The 18,008-nt window shown below is 36.6% G+C and overlaps 1 protein-coding gene across 1 annotated transcript; it reads right to left on the reverse strand.

Annotated features, from left to right (window-relative positions):
- Positions 1-255: 255 nt before the first annotated feature.
- On the reverse strand, positions 256-3,835 carry LOC122059389 (U-box domain-containing protein 7-like). The gene is made up of 2 exons (XM_042622154.1): positions 3,245-3,835; positions 256-1,455 (listed from the first exon to the last, which is right to left on the reverse strand). Exons 1-2 carry the CDS (start codon positions 3,676-3,678, stop codon positions 600-602), a joined length of 1,290 nt encoding a protein of 429 aa, XP_042478088.1. The 5' UTR covers positions 3,679-3,835; the 3' UTR covers positions 256-599.
- Positions 3,836-18,008: the final 14,173 nt, after the last annotated feature.

Raw genomic sequence — 18,008 nt, forward strand, 5'->3', positions numbered from 1 at the left:
TCCTATAACATATGACTTTGCATGGGTTTGGATTCAAGTTTATCCAACCACCTAATATAATTCTCCACATTCTCCGTCAACCCATCTAGACTAGTAGACTAATTCATCAATCCATTTGGATGAAGCCACAAAACCAAACAATCAAGACCCCCCCCCCCCCCCGCGTGCGCGCGCGCGCCTGCCCATGTTTAAAGATTTTTCATTCCATCAAGAAAGAAGATTGGCAGCTAGGGTCAACCCAATTTTGAGCCCGTATTGTAATCCAACTTAAGTATAATTATTGTGTAAAGTCCTCATTAAAAATTTTATGCTGAAATGCAAGAAAAGCCACATCAGCTAACAATACCCAGGTGATCATCATATAATGTAGTTGAGAAATAACTCTGAAATCAAAATCAAAATTATTACAGGAATTTAAAATAAGCCAAAAAAAAAAAAAAAAAAAAAAAAAAAAAAAACCCACCCAAGAAAAAAGCTTTACTACAACTTGGATATGGAAGACTGCATCAGATTTGGCAATTTATAGTCTTCTTTCTCCCCATAATTTACAGCCATCATACATGAAAATTGAGAAGGGTAAGCGTTCAAGCTATGAGCGTTCAATAAGGCAAGCTCTTAGAACTACTAGAGCTAATAACGTAAGATTTGAGCTTAGAAGAATCTGTAGCAGCATTTGCTCTCCTTGTAATGAATTCCATATTCTTGTCCAGGCTTTGTTTCACCATATTTTTCATCAATTTCTTCCCTTCCCTGCTTTCCCTTTGATTTACCGGCAAACCACCGACCATGATCCTTCCTGTTTGGGGCCCAGAATGGGCTCTCATTCTTGTTTGCCTTTCATCTTTGAACCATTGCAAAATTTTCAAGGCTCTCTTCTGAGCTAGTGGACTCCCCAACAAAGCCACTTCAAGAAGAACAGGAACAATTCCTAACTTTGCCATCTTCTCCCTTTGTGCTGAGCTTTGATGTGCTAAGATCATTAAAATGTAAGAGGCCAATTCCTGACATTTGGGTTTCTCTTCCCATGTCATAATCTCAATAAATCTATCTGGCACCTTGGGATCATTTTCCATGGCTTTCTTACCCATCACGGTCACCACCAAATTCCCCAAAATCGCGAGAGCTTTCTCTGAAGATTCTTTTTCCAAGCAGAGTCTCATTAGAGTTGATACCACACCATTAGAAATCAATGGTCCTATACTGTCCAGCATGGTAGAGAGGTTGTGTAATGCCCCTAAGCAAGCTTCAGTAGCTTCAATGGATGTATTTGAATTAAGGTTCCAAATGAGAAATGGAAGCATTTCAGATGAGGCAATGGGGAACTGAACATTAGCTAGATCAGAGATGGAAACCAGGAGTGTAGCAAAATCTCTTTGTACCAACTCATCTAGACTATCAAGGTCACTTCCAGGCAATTTCTTGAGGATCTCTGCTTCCACCATGAGAGCCTTGTTGCTGAAAACCAAGACACAGAATTTCAAATCTTTTAACTAACAGAGTTGAAAGCAAGACCAACATATGGAACAGGTTGATTTGATTTGATTTGATTTGATTTGATTTAATAAAAAGAATAGTAGATCACATGAAGAACAGTTAAGAATAAAATAAGATTGATTCGTGGAAAATTGGAAAAGTCAATGATGCAATCAAAACTAAATTTGTTTTCCAATTTTCAAGATTGTCTGCATGCTCCAATGGAAGTTGAACCACCACACTAAATCTTATGGGTTCTTACCTTATTTGAATTGTTTAACTATAAACAACAGAACTAATATGTCGTTTCAATGTATGTAGAATCGTCCCCGCATTAACAAAAGACCCTTAAGAACCACATAATTATTTTCGCCTCTAAAATGTTTAAACATCTAGCTCCACGGTTCAAGGGTATTTTAGTCATTTCACATACAATAGCAGATAACAGTACTCAACAAAGGCCTTTTTGAGTCAGTTTCGGGCTAGAGTATTATGACCCTGACACTGAACCTAATCGGAAAACAAAAGAACCCAGCACTGACCCAAAAACCAACAAAAACATCGATAGGGTTGTCAAAACCTAAACTGAACTGGTACAATTGGCTGGACTGAACCGATAATAGCCCAGACCAAACTGAGCCAAATCCTTGTTGGGTCGGTTTCTGTATGGAGTATTGCAATGCAAAACCAAATCAAACGTATTGAAAATCAAATGAACCCAAAACCTAACCGGAACTGACTCAAGACACAGATCAAAACCAAAATCAGTCCAAAATCCATTAAAAAAACAAAATTTGCATAATTTTGTATGAAAAATCAAATCCAAACCGGATTAAAAACCAAAACCAATCTGATTACAAACTAAAATCAAACCGCATAGAACCAAAAACCAAATCGAAATTTCCTTATTGATTCGGTTTTGGTTTCACTATTTCCACACCGTAAATCAGATCAAAACTGAGCCAAACCGACCCATTGACACCCCTAATCCAAACTAAATTGATAATATCCTGAAGCTCATCCAAAAACCAGATTTTATTTAATTTTATATAAATATGTACATTAAATCAAACCCAAAAATGGAAACCGTTCAAATAACAAAATGATATAGGAAATTAATACGATCCAAAAATCAAAACGAACCAAAATTGAAAACAAATTAAAACTGAACTTTCCTCATTGATTTGACTCTCATAACGGAGACTCTGACTCATTAGCATCAAGAACCAAGAGAAGTGGAAAAAGGCCAAACAGTCCCACACATCACGCACCGAATCCTCTAAAAAATATTTTAATGAGTGAATTTCTTTAGAGAAATAAAATAATGGGTTCACCTTATGACAAAGAATGGCATCAGCTCAAGAGAGTGCCTCAACTACCAATCAGACGGCGAAACAGGATCCACTCACGTGAATTGTCCACACTATGCGTTTTCGATTGGATGCCTCAAACCCTCTCACGACAGAAAAAAATTGTAGCGGTAACGAAACTAACTACTTTGATCAGTCATCGGAGCTGCAAGATTCTCCGGCACTTTCTAAATTCCGGTGAAACCAATTTCTGATGAGAATGCTTTGTTTCTCCTGTAAAATTCAATTTCTTCGCAACGAAGTCTCAGTGACTCGGCCAGTTCAATTCGGGATTTCGGATTCCCGGCAACGGCGAAGAACTCCAGTTACCGGAGATGATTGATTGAGTATTCTAGAATTTAGATTCAAAAAAATTAAGTAAAATTGCAACAAAGTATCAGAGAGATTAGTCGATTACTTACACGTGAGTGCCATTAGCAAGCTCAATCAACGCCTGGATAGCCAGTAGCCGGCGAGACGACACGTCCGAATCAAGCATCGACACGAGAGATGGTATAACGCCGAGAGCAGCTAGAGATTTCCTGGTCTTGAGATCTTCTGCGGCCAATCTCTTGATTTCTTTTGCGGCATCGTCTTTATCTTCTAAGCTTCCAAAGTGAAGTCGCTTTACGGATCTCTGTAACACAGCCAGGTCGTCTTCCTCGGTTCTGCAACTTCCTTCGCTTCCCATTATCTTCTTTTCTGATTCTTCTTTGGCTCTGGACATATTGAATCGATCGGAAGATTTGGTAGACTTTCCCGTGGTCTTGAGTCTGATAAATCGTCGGATGCGAGAGAAGAATCGGAGGTTTGTGGAGTAGGAACAGAAGCGATCGCGAAGAGTAGAATCGGACATCGTTGTTTAATGATAGGGGAGGAGACCAAATAAAGAGGATAACTTTAGTATGCAAAAGTGAATTACACACACAGAGAGTGGGCAGGGAAGAGAGAGAGAGAGAGAGAGAGAGAGAGAGAGAGAGAGAGAGCGGGAAGGGAGGAGGTAGCAGGAAGTATCACATGCAGAGGCTGAAACGTCGTTTTTTAAAAAGAAAAAAACCCACTGATAGAGAGAGAGAATGTACCATAGCCCCAAGATAATATATAATGTCTGATGATTCCCTGCACGAACGTACGCCTCGTATGCCTGACCCTTTTTGTTGGTTCGATTTCATTGGTTTCCAAGTGAGAATGATTAAAGTCAAAACATGAACTTATCGGTTTATTATTAGTTTGATTTTAGTTTCTCAAGTAAATATATTCAAGAGTATGCAATTTTTTTTTTTTTAAATGAATGAAATTTTGGTTTGTTATGGATTTCTTATCAGGTTATATCGATTTCAATCTGATTTTTAAATTTAATTTGATGATTTATCGAATTCAATGTGGTTTCATTTGGTTTTGATATCCCAAACATGATCTAATAAACTCATATCAGTTTTGATTCGGTTTCGTCCATTAAGACTGGGGTTAAAACCACCCCTATGCCCAAAACAGTGCTCCAAGCAATCGTTTCGCCTGTGAACCTTAATGAAATGGGCTGTCTATGTCTCTCCTTTGCAAGAAAAGTCCTTCTTAGACTCCATCCCATCCAACTATAGTGGTGTGTCTAACCTCCACCCAAAACATTCTGGAAATGCGCTTTTGGAAATCCAAGGTGTACATGCTTGTTAGGAATTTTGATCCGATGCATGTACATTTACCTGGATGTACGTGTGAAAATCTAACACCTACACCTTATGCTTTCATATATGCTCTTCTTCATCCTTGTAATTGTAGGAAGTAGGAGTGTAAGTTTGTCCATGATGGCCGAACCCACCATGAGTTTGATTTTTAACCATGATTTATATAAATGTAATTTAAGACTGTTATTCTATTTGTTTATTCATAATATCGAAATTTGGGTAATTGATTCTTATGAAAAGATGTCCTCAATACCTATGATTGTATTGCACTTTATAAATTTTAATTGTGTATTAATCAATTTTTTTTTTTTAAATAATGCATTAGACACCAAGAAAGGAAAGTTTGAAGGAGAAGAAAAACGGATCTGTTTCCACGTTCTCTATTTTCCTTTAAATAAAGAAGAAAGAAAGATGGAAAATCCCTAAGATCTTTCTTTCCGTTGCATTCCCTTTCCATCAACCTCGTGGTTTGCGCGCTGGAAGACCAAAGTCGAAGTTGCGAATGAATGCTTGAACCTCCCTTCCATTTTTTTTTTTTTTTAATAGAAACTACTTAATTTCCATGATCTGATGCAAACTTAGTTGAGAAGAAAAGGATCCCATATATTCCTTCACTTATAAACTTTGCCTCAGTATACAATCCTATTGAAGAGCGCAATCAGGTTCTGGTACGAAAATCATTTTTGTACAAGATTGATCCACACACATGGAATCCATATAAGAAAAAACTGGGTGGTGGATTCCATTTGTGTGAATCTGATCGTATGAAAATCTGATTCACACCCATTGGATTGGTATTTTTAGGCAATGATTGATATTCGATAATAATTTTGTGAGTTAGGAATTTGGATCAGATCCTCGTATCAGAACCATTCTCGTACGAGGTTTGATTCATACTTGAAATCCACTCATTCTGAAAACCTATTGTAAAAAGGACGAGATTGAATGGATTCCATGTGTGGATTAGACACCAAGCAGTGGCACCGTACAAAAATGGTTCTCATTTGAAAACTCTAATTTTGCTCTCAATTCCTTAATTCCAAGTGGAACTGATTTTTTTTTTTTTAATTATTATTATTTTTTATTCTATGCTTTTTTAGAGTAAAATCTCCGCTTGGTAATCAATTTCGGAATAGATTCAGAAAAAAATTAGCATTTGGTATGCGATTCATGGAATCACTCAAATATATACACAGATAATTACAAAAATGCCATTTTAGTAAGGTGAATGTCATTTTACTTGCAACAATTGCCATTAACCTTTTTCCAACTATTCATGCCATTGTTATCTTATCATGATTATCAGGACAATCATTAGAATTGATAATCTTAATTGTATCATTACACAATATTAGTTGTTTGAATCACTTCACGAACCCTAACCAATCAATTTTGTCAAGCTCACACCTAGCTTTTTCGATCACCAAATTGTGTTAGCTCCAAGATCACAATTTGTTCTAACCAAAAAAATAAAAAAATAAAAATGTTCTCTACCGTCCTACCAAAATGATAGGTTGCCTCCAGAACTGATTCAACTATGCACAATCCATCCATTAATGCATAGTAAGTTCCAACAGATTGTTTCGACATTTTTGTCCATATTTTCAATTCTACACTGTTGTATATATAACTGTCATTTCCATTTACATTATAAGAATTCAGAAAATTAGACATAAAAACATTCAATGAGCCTTGATGAATTCGAACCCCCATCTCTTTGGAAATATCTGGGCTCGTTTGATTTTGTTGCAAGAAACGGTTTTTCCATTTTTTTTGTGTTCAGAAATGGAAAAACATCACAAAAATCGTTTGATTTTTTTGTTTCGTTTCACTTGTTTTTGGAAACATAAATAGAAATTTATGTCTATTTTTGTGTTTGGAAACAGGAATGGAGAAATAAGTTAAACTTGTTTTTTTGTTTCTAGAAACAAGTGGGAGCGACAAAAATTGTGAAAAACCCGATACTTCACTCGACCTACCTAGACCCCCAACCCATTGTTGATACTTCTCACTATCCAAATGCGGCGATTCCAACATAATTGTGCGAAGCTCACAGTTTCTGATTTCCTTCATCTTTCTGAAACTCATCTCCATGAAGCATACCTGCAACTCCAACGTCATGCCTTCACTCGTGAGTTGCATTCCTACAATGTTGTGCCTTCACTCATGTCTTGAATTCGACTACAATGTTGAAAATGTTTCGGGAAACAGAAAAATGAAACACCTTTTTACAATTCCAAAAATCGTTTCTTAGCACATAAACGACAAAACCGTTTCTGTGTCTAGAAACAGCAGAAACAACTTTTCACGTTTCCGGAAACAAAAACAGATTATTTGATGTTTAATAAACCTTTTCTCGAAACGTTTTTTGCAGACATAATGCTACTAAAAAACCCAATAGCATCATCGGATGCCCAAAAGGGAGAGAGGGTCCGGTTGCCTCTTTTTAGGTTTAAATAGTTGAGAGATTTATTAAGCACAACCGTTTTTTTTTTTTTTTTTCTTTTAAACTTGTTTCCAGAAACGACGAAACAAGTCGGACTTATTTCGTCAAAGTCGTTTCTAAAATTGTAAATAGGCATAAATTTTGGTTTATGTTTCTAGAAACGGGTGAAATGGAACAACTTTATCAAACGCTTTTTAAGTTGTTTCTCCATTTATGGGAACAAGAAAATGCAGAAACGGTAGAAACAGAACGTTGTCCAATGATGCCATAGTCAATATCTTGAGACATGTGAAGTAGCTCATTACCATCTAAGATTTCACCGAATTCATTAGACACAACAAACTTTGAGGTCACACCCAATAGGAGGTAGTGTGTACTTCCAATATATAATCTAGATATAAGCACTTATCAAAGGTTCCCTTAACTTTCAAATAAAGATTTCAATGAAGGGATGGTATTGTTTAGTTGTTGTAGTATATTTTATGTTGATTCGAGTAAAATTAAAATTGGAATTAATAGTCTACAATGTGATCTTATGAATTAAGAAATTATATCTTCACCCTTAATGACGGAAAACACTATATCTCTTAGGAAATGTTATACAAAAAAAATTCAGTGAAGGATAAGAAGCCTAGAGGCAATATGTTCATATGTTTGAGCACATGTTGGCCATGGAATTAGATCTCCATGTAGTGCTGCAATAACTTGCAAATTAAGTTTCAACTCAATCTAGGTTTGCCAAATGGTAAAGCAATGTATTATAAAAATTAAGAAATACATGAGATTATTGGGGAGTGTGGATCAGGTCCTTGTACGAGAATCATTCTTGTATAATGTTTAATTCACACTTGGATTCCACTGAAAATAAAAATCAATTAAAAGAGGACAATGATTATGTGGAGTCCAAGTGTGGATCAAACACCGTACGAGAATGATTCTCGTATGAGTACCTGATCCGAACTCATTATTGAGGAGGTACATAGACATACACGAGAGCGAATGACAATAGATGAGATTATATATCAAACCTCAATCTAAAATTCATTTTCTGCACATGCAGTGACATCAAGGATTTTTTGAGTTTTACTTGAGTTGGAGTTTGTGGAAGCTCAAAACATAAGAGAAGTAGATCTTTGAGTTATATTTCCAACCATTTAAGTTAGATTGGAATGATATAGGAGTTGGAATTTATGACTTCATCGTCAGACATGGCATGTTTGTTTCAAGAAGTTGTTTATGCACTTGCGTCAGATTCAATCTAACTTTTGGAACCCTTGCACTTATTCTAAGTTAAAGGTAAAAACATGAAAATTGTATCCCTTCGAGTCAGATTTCATTTGGAGAAAGAATTGAGTCAATTGAAGAACAAACGAGAGAGATATTATGGTTTGAGTAAGTAGATGTCAGAAGGAGTTGGCCGACTGGTTGGAATCGGCTGCACTCTTCCCAAGAGCACTTATCTAAAAGCAACGAGCCGATTAAGCCCCAGTTTTTAAGTACCTATTTTGGGGAAGAGTCTTTACTCTGGAATGTAGCTCCTGCACCAGTGTGTAGGTCAATGGGAGTACACCTAGAAACATCAATAGGGTAGGCATTTCCAACTTTCATGGGGGAGGGATGGTCATTGCGCTCCCCTTAGTCTTTGAATGCAACCCCTATACTCTCAGATAGAGTCCTTTTCCCCACCTTTTTTTATTAGTAAGTGATATTTATTAGCTAAGGCTCCGAGAGAAATACTAAGGGAGATGTTTTTTTTAGCTTGAGAGTAAACTAAACCTTCCTCCCCCAACCTTTTAAATGGATTCTCATGGATATCTTTGCTTATTTTCAAGGGAAAAGGCTGGGTATATGAACGGTATATCCAAACCTGTGTCTCTTTCTCTCTCTTCTTCCCCTTTGGAAAAGTCCCCTATGCCTCTCCCATCTCAACCCTTCCATTGGTTGAGTCGCTAGCTCCAAAAAAGTCGGTGGCATGCCCAGCCTCTTCCCTATTTTCAATTACAAAGTTGTTTGAGGTATGGACTTCGATATAATAGAATGGTCACAATAAATGAAGGCAAAAGGCTCAACAAGGATTGTAAGGGGCAATGGAGATAGAATTCGCAGAACTCAACATATGAACAAATACTTGATATTTCAAAAAATGGTTTGATAAACAACAGTAGGTTACCGATATTTTAGAGTTGTTTCCAAGAATACAAGTCTGCTAGGAATGCTGAAAAAGGTCAGATTTTTGAAGAACAATATTCCAATCCTCAGTGGCAAGAGCTTCATGAGAAATGGGTTTCTCATATGAAAACTCGTCAAATAAATCTCCAATTTTTTCAGTGGTTAAAGATATACTTTATTGAAAAATCACCTGACCCTCCACTGGTGAATGAGATAAAAAATGTAACAACCACTTGTGTCACCAAAGAAGGAACATAAATTGATTATGTTCATCCTCCTTCTCAAGCCTTAAAAATAGGCACAAATCAGATGGCTATTCCTATTAAAACTTCAAGTCATACCTCATCTCCATTGACTGAATCTCATCTTAGTCATGTTGTTGAACAAAAAAACTATAGTAATTTATGTCTTCAGTCCATAGGAAGCCAGACTGATCGTATAGAGATGATTGTAGATTCCTTAAAGGCCTCTACCCCGTCTACCTTTTATGCTAAAATTGAGCATATCCAAAGGTCAATCTGGCAAGCCCTGCTTCTCAACCTAGAAGCAACCAGTCTTTCATTTTCAAACCTCCTCCTGTTTTGGATGTTCCCATTAGAAAGACTGAATCAACCATTCTTGATAAAATTGTATCTCGACTTAGTCAACTTCAGGTTTCTAAGGACAAAGAAAAACAGGCCATGACTCTTTCTCTAGCTGAACCTTTTGATTTTGAAATTGAAATTGCTGAGAAAGAATTCCAATCCATGCTATCTCAACAGACAACAATTCTTGAGCCAATTCCTCAACTTAATAGAGTCATGAGGACAACTCATAAAGTTATTCCAACAACTCCGACAAACTACTATTACCCTCGGCCTTCTCCGGTTGATCTTCAATTGGAAATGGAAGGCGAGCCAGCTAGTTTTTTGACTGATGGCAATTCTATTATTGAATGGAATATTGATGGTTTATCCAAATACCAAATCATCAATCTTCTAAAGTAGATGCTTATGTATGCCACAGTGGCTAAGCAGCATCAAACTTTCGATTTGACTGTTACTAAAATGATAGCAACCGAATTTTTTGGGCAACTTCACGGTTGGTGGAATTTCTATCTGACCGAAGAAGTTAGAAATCAGATTCTTAATGTTGTTACCAGTATTCTACAAAATCAAACTGAACAGCTCACTGATGGTTCTTTTGCCCAGCGAACTATTTATGTTAATCATGAAGATGCGGTAAATACATTGGTTTATACTATAACTCTTCATTTTATTGGACCAGTTGAAATTTTAGCTTATTAAACAAGAGAACAATTAATGAATCTTCGATATCATACACTATCTCATTATAGTGGTATAGAGATGTCTTTTTTGTCAAAGTCTTTACTAGAGATGACTGCAACAATTCCATATGGAAAGAAAAGTTTATCTCTAGTCTACCTCTCTTATTTGTTTAAAAGGTAAGGTACAAACTTAAGGCAAAGCACAATGGCACTATTCCCTTCGAGCAATACACCTATGCGGAATTAGTTGCTGAGGTATGTAATGAAGGTCTTCAATTCTGTACGGACCTTAAACTTAAGAAGCAATCGTCTAAAGAGAGACAAGCTGGATTCTGCGAACTTGGAGATTTTTGTGAGCAATTTGGATTCGAGAAGATTCGTCTTCTAGATCTAAGAAGACTCATAAAAAACTCTCTAAGTTTTCTAAGTCTAAATACCAAGCTAAACCATATAAATCTAACCCTAAGTGCTTCTTCAAGAAACACTTTTCAAAATCTCATTCTCAAAACACTTTTTCTAACAAATCCCCTGTTTGTTATAAATGTGAAATAGTAGGACATTATAAGAATAATTGTCGAACTAAGGCAAGAATTAATGCCTTAGAAATTGATAATTCTCAAAAGCAAAATCTTGAAAAGGTCTTGCTATATAGCTCATCCGACCCTGAGTCCAACACTGAGTCTGACTCAGATCAAGAGATTTCTCAACTTGAGTTTGACAGTGATTCTTTTAAGTCTAAATCCCAGACTCCTCATTGTAGTTGTGATCCTTATCAGGCGATGCTTAAAGAAAATGGCTTGATAGTTCTTTCAATTGAAGAGTCATTTCTCTTAAAAGCCATAGACCAAGTAACTGGTCCTGCAACTATGGCCCAACTCTTACATGAGTATATTACCTTAGTGAAGGATACTACTAGGTCTAGCCCTGTTCCTGCCATACAACCTGCGGTTCAAGATTATAGTTTTAAAACTATAATCAATCGAGTTAAAGCAACTTCTCAAGCTTGTGAACCTACAATTCAGGAACTTCGGAAGGATCTCAATAAATTCAAAATTGAAGTTAAGAGTCTTAAATAGAGAATTCAAACTCTTAAGTTATAAAATGAACATCAATTAATTGAGCCAGACTTCGAAGAAGAAGCTTCCTTTAAGGATATACTAACAACTCAAAATACAGTAGTTAGTACCTCTGCAACTCCTGCTGCAGTTTCTTATGAAGATGCTCAAGTCCTAACTATTCAACAGGTTCAAACTCATCGATGGCATATAATGATTGATATTATTATTAATCAAGAGTTTAGCCTCAAAACAATCGCCTTAATAGATTCAAGCGCAGATATTAACTGTATTAACGAAAGGCTTGTACCTTCGCAATACTTTGAGAAGATCACTCAGAAGTTGGTTACATCTGACAAATATAGAATACAGGTCGAGTATAAAATCCCCTCTACTTCTATCTGTAACAATGGACACTGCCTAAGAACCTCTTTTATAATGGTAAAAGGGCTCTCTCAGTTCGTTCTTTTAGGCACTTCGTTCCTTTCCCAGTTGTATCCTTTACAGATTGATACAGTCGGTCTTCACTCGGTGGTTAATAATCACCTTAGAACTTTTCATTTCATCGAACCCCTAAAGGTTCATACGGTGAATGAAATTCGGACTCAAATCCAGTCCAAAGAAAAATTCAAATGCTCTATATCATTTGAAATTCAACAAAAGAGCATATAGCAAAAATTGATGGCCCAACCTTTCAAGTTAAAATTAAAACATTTCAAGCTCAACTTGAAAAGGAAGTATGTTCTGAAATCCCTATTGCATTTTGGTCTAGGAAAACTCATATTGTTACTCTTCCATATGAAGATAACTTTTCCAAAAACCAAATTCTCACAAAAGCTCGAGCAACTCAAATGCCTGATCATTTAAGGGAAACATGTCAGAAGGAGATTTTTGAACTCTTGGCCAAAGGTCTTATTAGACCTAGTAGATCTCCCTGGAGTTGCACTGCATTTTATGTGAATAATAATGCAAAAATTGAACGTGGTGCACCTAGACTTGTTATCAACTATAAACCTTTAAATAAGGTTCTTAAATGGATTCGGTACCCTATCCCTAATAAAATAGATATTCTCAATAGATTATATGCCTCAAGCGTATTCTCTAAATTTGATATGAAATCTGGGTACTGATAAATTCAGATTGTAGAAAAAGATAGGTATAAGACAGCTTTCGTTGTCCCATTCGGTCAATACAAATGGACTGTTATGCCTTTTGGTCTTAAGAATGTTCCATCTGAATTTTAAAATATAATGAATTAGATTTTTAATCAGTATTCACAGTTTATAATTGTGTATATTGATGATGTCCTTATTTACTCCCAGGACATTTCCCAACATTAGAAGCATTTAAATATCTTCCTCTTTGTTATTCGTCAAGCTGGACTTGCTGTATCAGCAAAGAAAATAAAACTATTCCAAACTAAAGTTCATTTTTTGGGACATAATATCTCATTTGGTTCTATTATCCCCATTGACCAAGCTATTCAATTTGCGGATAAATTCCCTAACGAGATAAAAGATAAGACCCAACTCCAAAGGTTTCTTGATAGCCTAAATTACATTACTGAATTCTACAAGGATTTAGCAAAGGAAACCAAACCTTTGTTTAACAGGTTAAAACAGCAACCTGAACCATGGACAATTGTACATACTGATTCTGTCCAAAAGATTAAGCTCAAAGCCAAGGAGCTTCCGTGACCTAGCACGACCAGATTGTTTTAAAATTGTTGAGACTGATGCATCCGAATTTGGATATGGAGGTATCTTGAAACAAAAATGTCCTAACATTCCCAAAGAAGTTTTAGTATGTTTTACTTCAGGTACTTGGAATTCTACTCAACAAAAATATTCCACAACAAAAAAAGAGATTATTTCACTTGTTTTGTGTATAATTAAATTTGAAAGTGATATTCTTAATCAACATTTTCTTGTTCGAGTGGATTGTAAAGCGGCTAAAGATGTACTCAAAAAAGATGTCAAGAATCTGGCTTCCAAACAGATTTTTGCTCATGGCAGTTGCTTCTTTCTGTTTTTTATTTCAACATTGAATTTATTAAAGGAGATACTAACAGTTTACCTAATTTTTTAACTCGAGAATTCTTGCAAGGCTCCTAAGCAGAAGGCGATCCTCCCTACCTCTCAAAATAAAGATGTTGCCTGATCCTCTTCAAGGCAACTTCAAGAAAACCCCACTCCTATTTCATCTCAGTCTTCTGCAACAACCTTAAAGGTTGTTAATAATTCTCCCTTCATATAAACCAATTTTATCCCAGTTATGCACATTGAATATATTCATCTTTGTCATACCCCTTCCGAAATTGCTACCATCTACCTCCGCGACCATCTCCATCCATTTACTGGTGATAAGACTCGATATTTCTATGAAAGAATTCTTGAGGACACTCAAAGTGCTCAAATTCAACACTCTTATAGAAACACTCATGTCAGGGCTTATTCGAAGCTCAATATAATACACATCATAAGAGATCGTGAATGGGGACCTTCGCCCTCATTCAAATGAGAATTTCTTGATGTTACTGGCCTTAAACTTAGGTCATATGATTATGCAGACTATGTTAAAGCTTGGGATATGATATTCTTATATCAGAATGATCATGAAACTCATTCCTAATTCGTGAAGTTCCATCTTCAACACACCTTATCAAGTGTGCCGAACTGGCTTCTTCAGTGGTTCTACACATAGGGACCACCTCCCTCAGAGTTCCTTCCTATAGCTCTTTAGCAGTCCGTTACTAAATTCAAAGAATTCAATCAACCTTTGGACTCCCGGGCTCTCTTCGTCCAATTCTTTATATTATACGAAGTACCCTGGATACTTCAGTGAAAGTATCGGATGACGTCTGATGAATTTGAAGAATGGAACTACGTTCCCTAATTAGAATGTCATATTCTGGTTAAATGGTGGGATAAATTTGACATTTCACCATTAACTGGTTCCCGATTTGTGCCTAAAAGAGGCATTGGTGCCGATCTGCCCCTTGCACCTTCTCCATCAACGGCCGCACAGACGCCCTTTTTAATATGTTCAATGCTGCTCGGCATCATCTTTCGTTTTTATCAAATGAGCAAATCCAAGAGCGAATTCTCACAGCTATTGGGTTTAATCTTCCGCTCAACGATCCAACCCCGTCATCATCCTCCTCCTCAACCCTCCTCAACTCTTCCTCCTTTGATGATGGCAGTTAATTCGCTCAACGACTTGATTACTAAAGGTCTCAGTAAATAAATAAATAAAAAAAAAACCTCAGGAGGGTAAAAGAGGTCTCACTGCACCATGACCCAGTGCCGTGTTAATCAGATATGCCGTCCTGATTCTTGCCACATGTTAAGCATCTACATCTAGTGCCATTCAAGTCAGACTGATGTCTTGGCATGCGTCACGTAGTACTATAAGCGCATTATAGTGAGTGTCACGAGTGAACACTTTAATAATTCACTTAACGAAGACTCTTTTGAAAAATAGTGGGTCCTCCCACGTGGAATGCCAGAGAATTTTTTCGTGGCTTATTTTCAGTCACACATCTGGACTACACAACAAAATTACTTTCGACTGAAGCTTATCAGCTTTTGACAACCCCACACATTATTGGGTGTACCTAATTTGTTATAAGAACACCTTATCTTTAAGCTGTTCATATATCACATTTGGTTGGTTTGATGCCAACTCGACGCCAACTTTATCAAGGCCCATCAGCATCTCTCAACCAATTTTGAAGAAGGTTGGTGTCCGCCATCTATAAAAGGAAAGTTCCCATTCTTGGAAGACACCACGAATTACCACCAGCAATAGAGCTAGAAATAGATTAGTATTTTCCTCCTTTGCATTTTTGTATACAGTTTGTGAGCTTTGTGTTTTTTAAGTGATTGTAAGAAGAGTGTAAGAAAGTGTGTTGTGTCTGTGTGCAATTCTGTAATTCAAGATCTCTATGTAAGTCTTGCCTTCTTTAAATTTTTATTTTCTGTATTATGCTTGCAATTAGAAAGTGTAAAGAACATCTTGCTTTGTTAGATATTTCTTCTGCATATATTGAATTTTATTTATCCTTTTATCCTCAAGATCCAGTTTACTTCTCCTATCTTCTAAACGAAGAAGGCATCAATTTTGTTGAAATTAAAGCACGAAAAGGCAAGTCCTTTGCCTTATTGCTTCCCTCGCTGCCTAATTCTGATCTTTCCTGATCCTGGTTCCAAATGATATGTGATGGTTTGCTTGGTTGTGTTTGGTTACATAATTTGTTGGAGAGTCTTTCAACAGAAACGTGATTCTATTTTTTTAAAATCGTTTGGTTGTTTTTTGAGTTGGTTCTACTAAGAAATAGTAGTTTATTTGAAACACCTTGTAACTAAATGTGATTCATCTTAGAATTAATGTAAATAGCAAAGCTCATATTTGACACACATGATCCTATCCCTCATATATATAGTCCAAGTTAAGTGGTGATTCAAAAGAATCACAAAAATCGGGATTCCTATTTTCTTCCTCTCATCGAAGCTCAAGACCACCAGCAACCAACACTCCTTGCTCTCCCATGGCGTCTTTGCTGCACATCGGATTTGGAGTTGCAGTTTAACCAAACTGTTTTCAGATAGATTTACGTAACAAATCTATGGGTAACCAAACAGTTTTTCGAAGAATCTTAAAAATAACTACGATTCAACAAAAACACTCTCTATGAGCTCATTGCCAAATCAGAAATAAAACTCCATCGAATTATGTAACCAAACACATCGACATCCAAGGCTCCAGGTTTCATGCTTACTGAATGTAGCTTCCAAGTGGTTCATATTGAATCATTGTTGGCCAACAAGCACTAATTTTCTTTTTATTTTTTTCTGGATAATATAGGTCGATTTATACACCGAAGTTCTATTAATCGATCTTCCACAAATGGTACTTTAAAGTCCTAAACAGATATGGGTAATTCCATTGAATGAAAATCAAACCCACTAATTTAAATTTGATGGTTTGAATCTTTGAGACTTCTTATACAGAGGATGTTGATACCTTGGCCTTTCTACTCAAGTGATCGTGACCTTTTCCTTCCAAGTACCTACTTTCTCTTGGCGGCTTGAAGGTACAATCTTTCTTATAGTTTTTTGGTTGACTGTGAATTAGGAAAGAATTTGGAGTACTGGTTTTCTACCTAAAATTAATGGCCATGTTTGTTACTCACGCCATCAATTTTATTTTATTTTTTATTGTTATTTTGTGTGCGTGTGTGTGAAACTTGCTTACCATGTCAAGTTTCCATGCTTCCGAATATCCTAACCAAGTATGTTGTATTCTTATAAAAAGGGGAAAAAAAATAAAAATGAAAAATATATGCTGTATGTATGCATGCGCAGGTAGCGAAAGAGAAGATGGACTGCACGCTAAGAACATGACTTGAGAATATAGCCAAGAGGGTAGTGGAGTGGCAAGGACCTTCGCCTCAGGAAGCATGTGATTTTGAGTTTGACTTCTCTTACCTCCTTGAAGCCACTCACACGGGGTGTTTAGCGCTCTTCACTCATTTTTCGACAAAAGTTGAATGATTATCATTCAACCCGCAAAAATATAAAATAAAATAAAATAAAAAGAAGAAGAAGAAGAAGCCTTCCTTGTCCGTGGAGGACCTAACAGAAGACAGTGCTCCTAAGCTATTGAACTGTGAAGATTGTTTTAAGAACACTTTACCTCACCCTTCTATGAGTAAACATCAGGAATTTCAGTTAATGACCCTGAGGCACTGCACTTGAGAAAGCTCTAGTAATGGCCTTTTTTCATAGAAAGTAGTAAGAAAAAACAGAATATGAGAACAAAGCAAGGAGATTGATAGGAGGCATGTAACCTTTGGAATGGAGACATGCTACTTACTACTATAGAATCAGTATCTCATCCGCTCACTTCTAACTGAAACAAACAGGTAACAGAACTTTAGAAAAAAAAAAACCTCCATTATGATGAAACAAGGTAGCATGTAACAAATGCTAGATTTTCCTTGCAGTATGGAACACTACTTTCTTATTAACCCCCAACCCCCACCTCCCCCACAATAAAAAAGAGAAGAAGAAGAAGAAGAAACCCTACTTTCCTCTTCGACAAAACCGTAGAAAAGAAGAATGTGACCAAGAAAATAAAACCAGGACTTGGGACTTCGTGAATTCGGCCTCTATCATAGCAGCAAAGCCACAGTATTGACCCAAAGCATACCATAATGCTCGTGTGAACATATCTCTTTGCTCTGATAGTTTGGCATCACTTCATTGACTAGCAGATCAGTCACCAGCCCCAGCATTCATGAACGATTCAGGAATTGCCCATTAGGCTTCACAAGGGCATGCAAGGGTCACCGTAAACTAGAAAAAATGCCCACCGTGCTCTTGTGAAGCATTTGAAAAAGGTATCTTGATTCTTCAAATGTGCTCATATAATTCAAGATTGACACTCCTGATATTTTTTCATCCCTGCCCCCCCCCCCCCCCCCCCAACCACCCTTCACAACATTTTATTGATATTTCTTCATGGCATAATATATAGTTACTGAAAAAAGAACAATTTCATAGT

This window comes from Macadamia integrifolia, chromosome 13 (genome assembly GCF_013358625.1).
Source record: "Macadamia integrifolia cultivar HAES 741 chromosome 13, SCU_Mint_v3, whole genome shotgun sequence".
Classification (NCBI taxonomy): domain Eukaryota; kingdom Viridiplantae; phylum Streptophyta; class Magnoliopsida; order Proteales; family Proteaceae; genus Macadamia; species Macadamia integrifolia.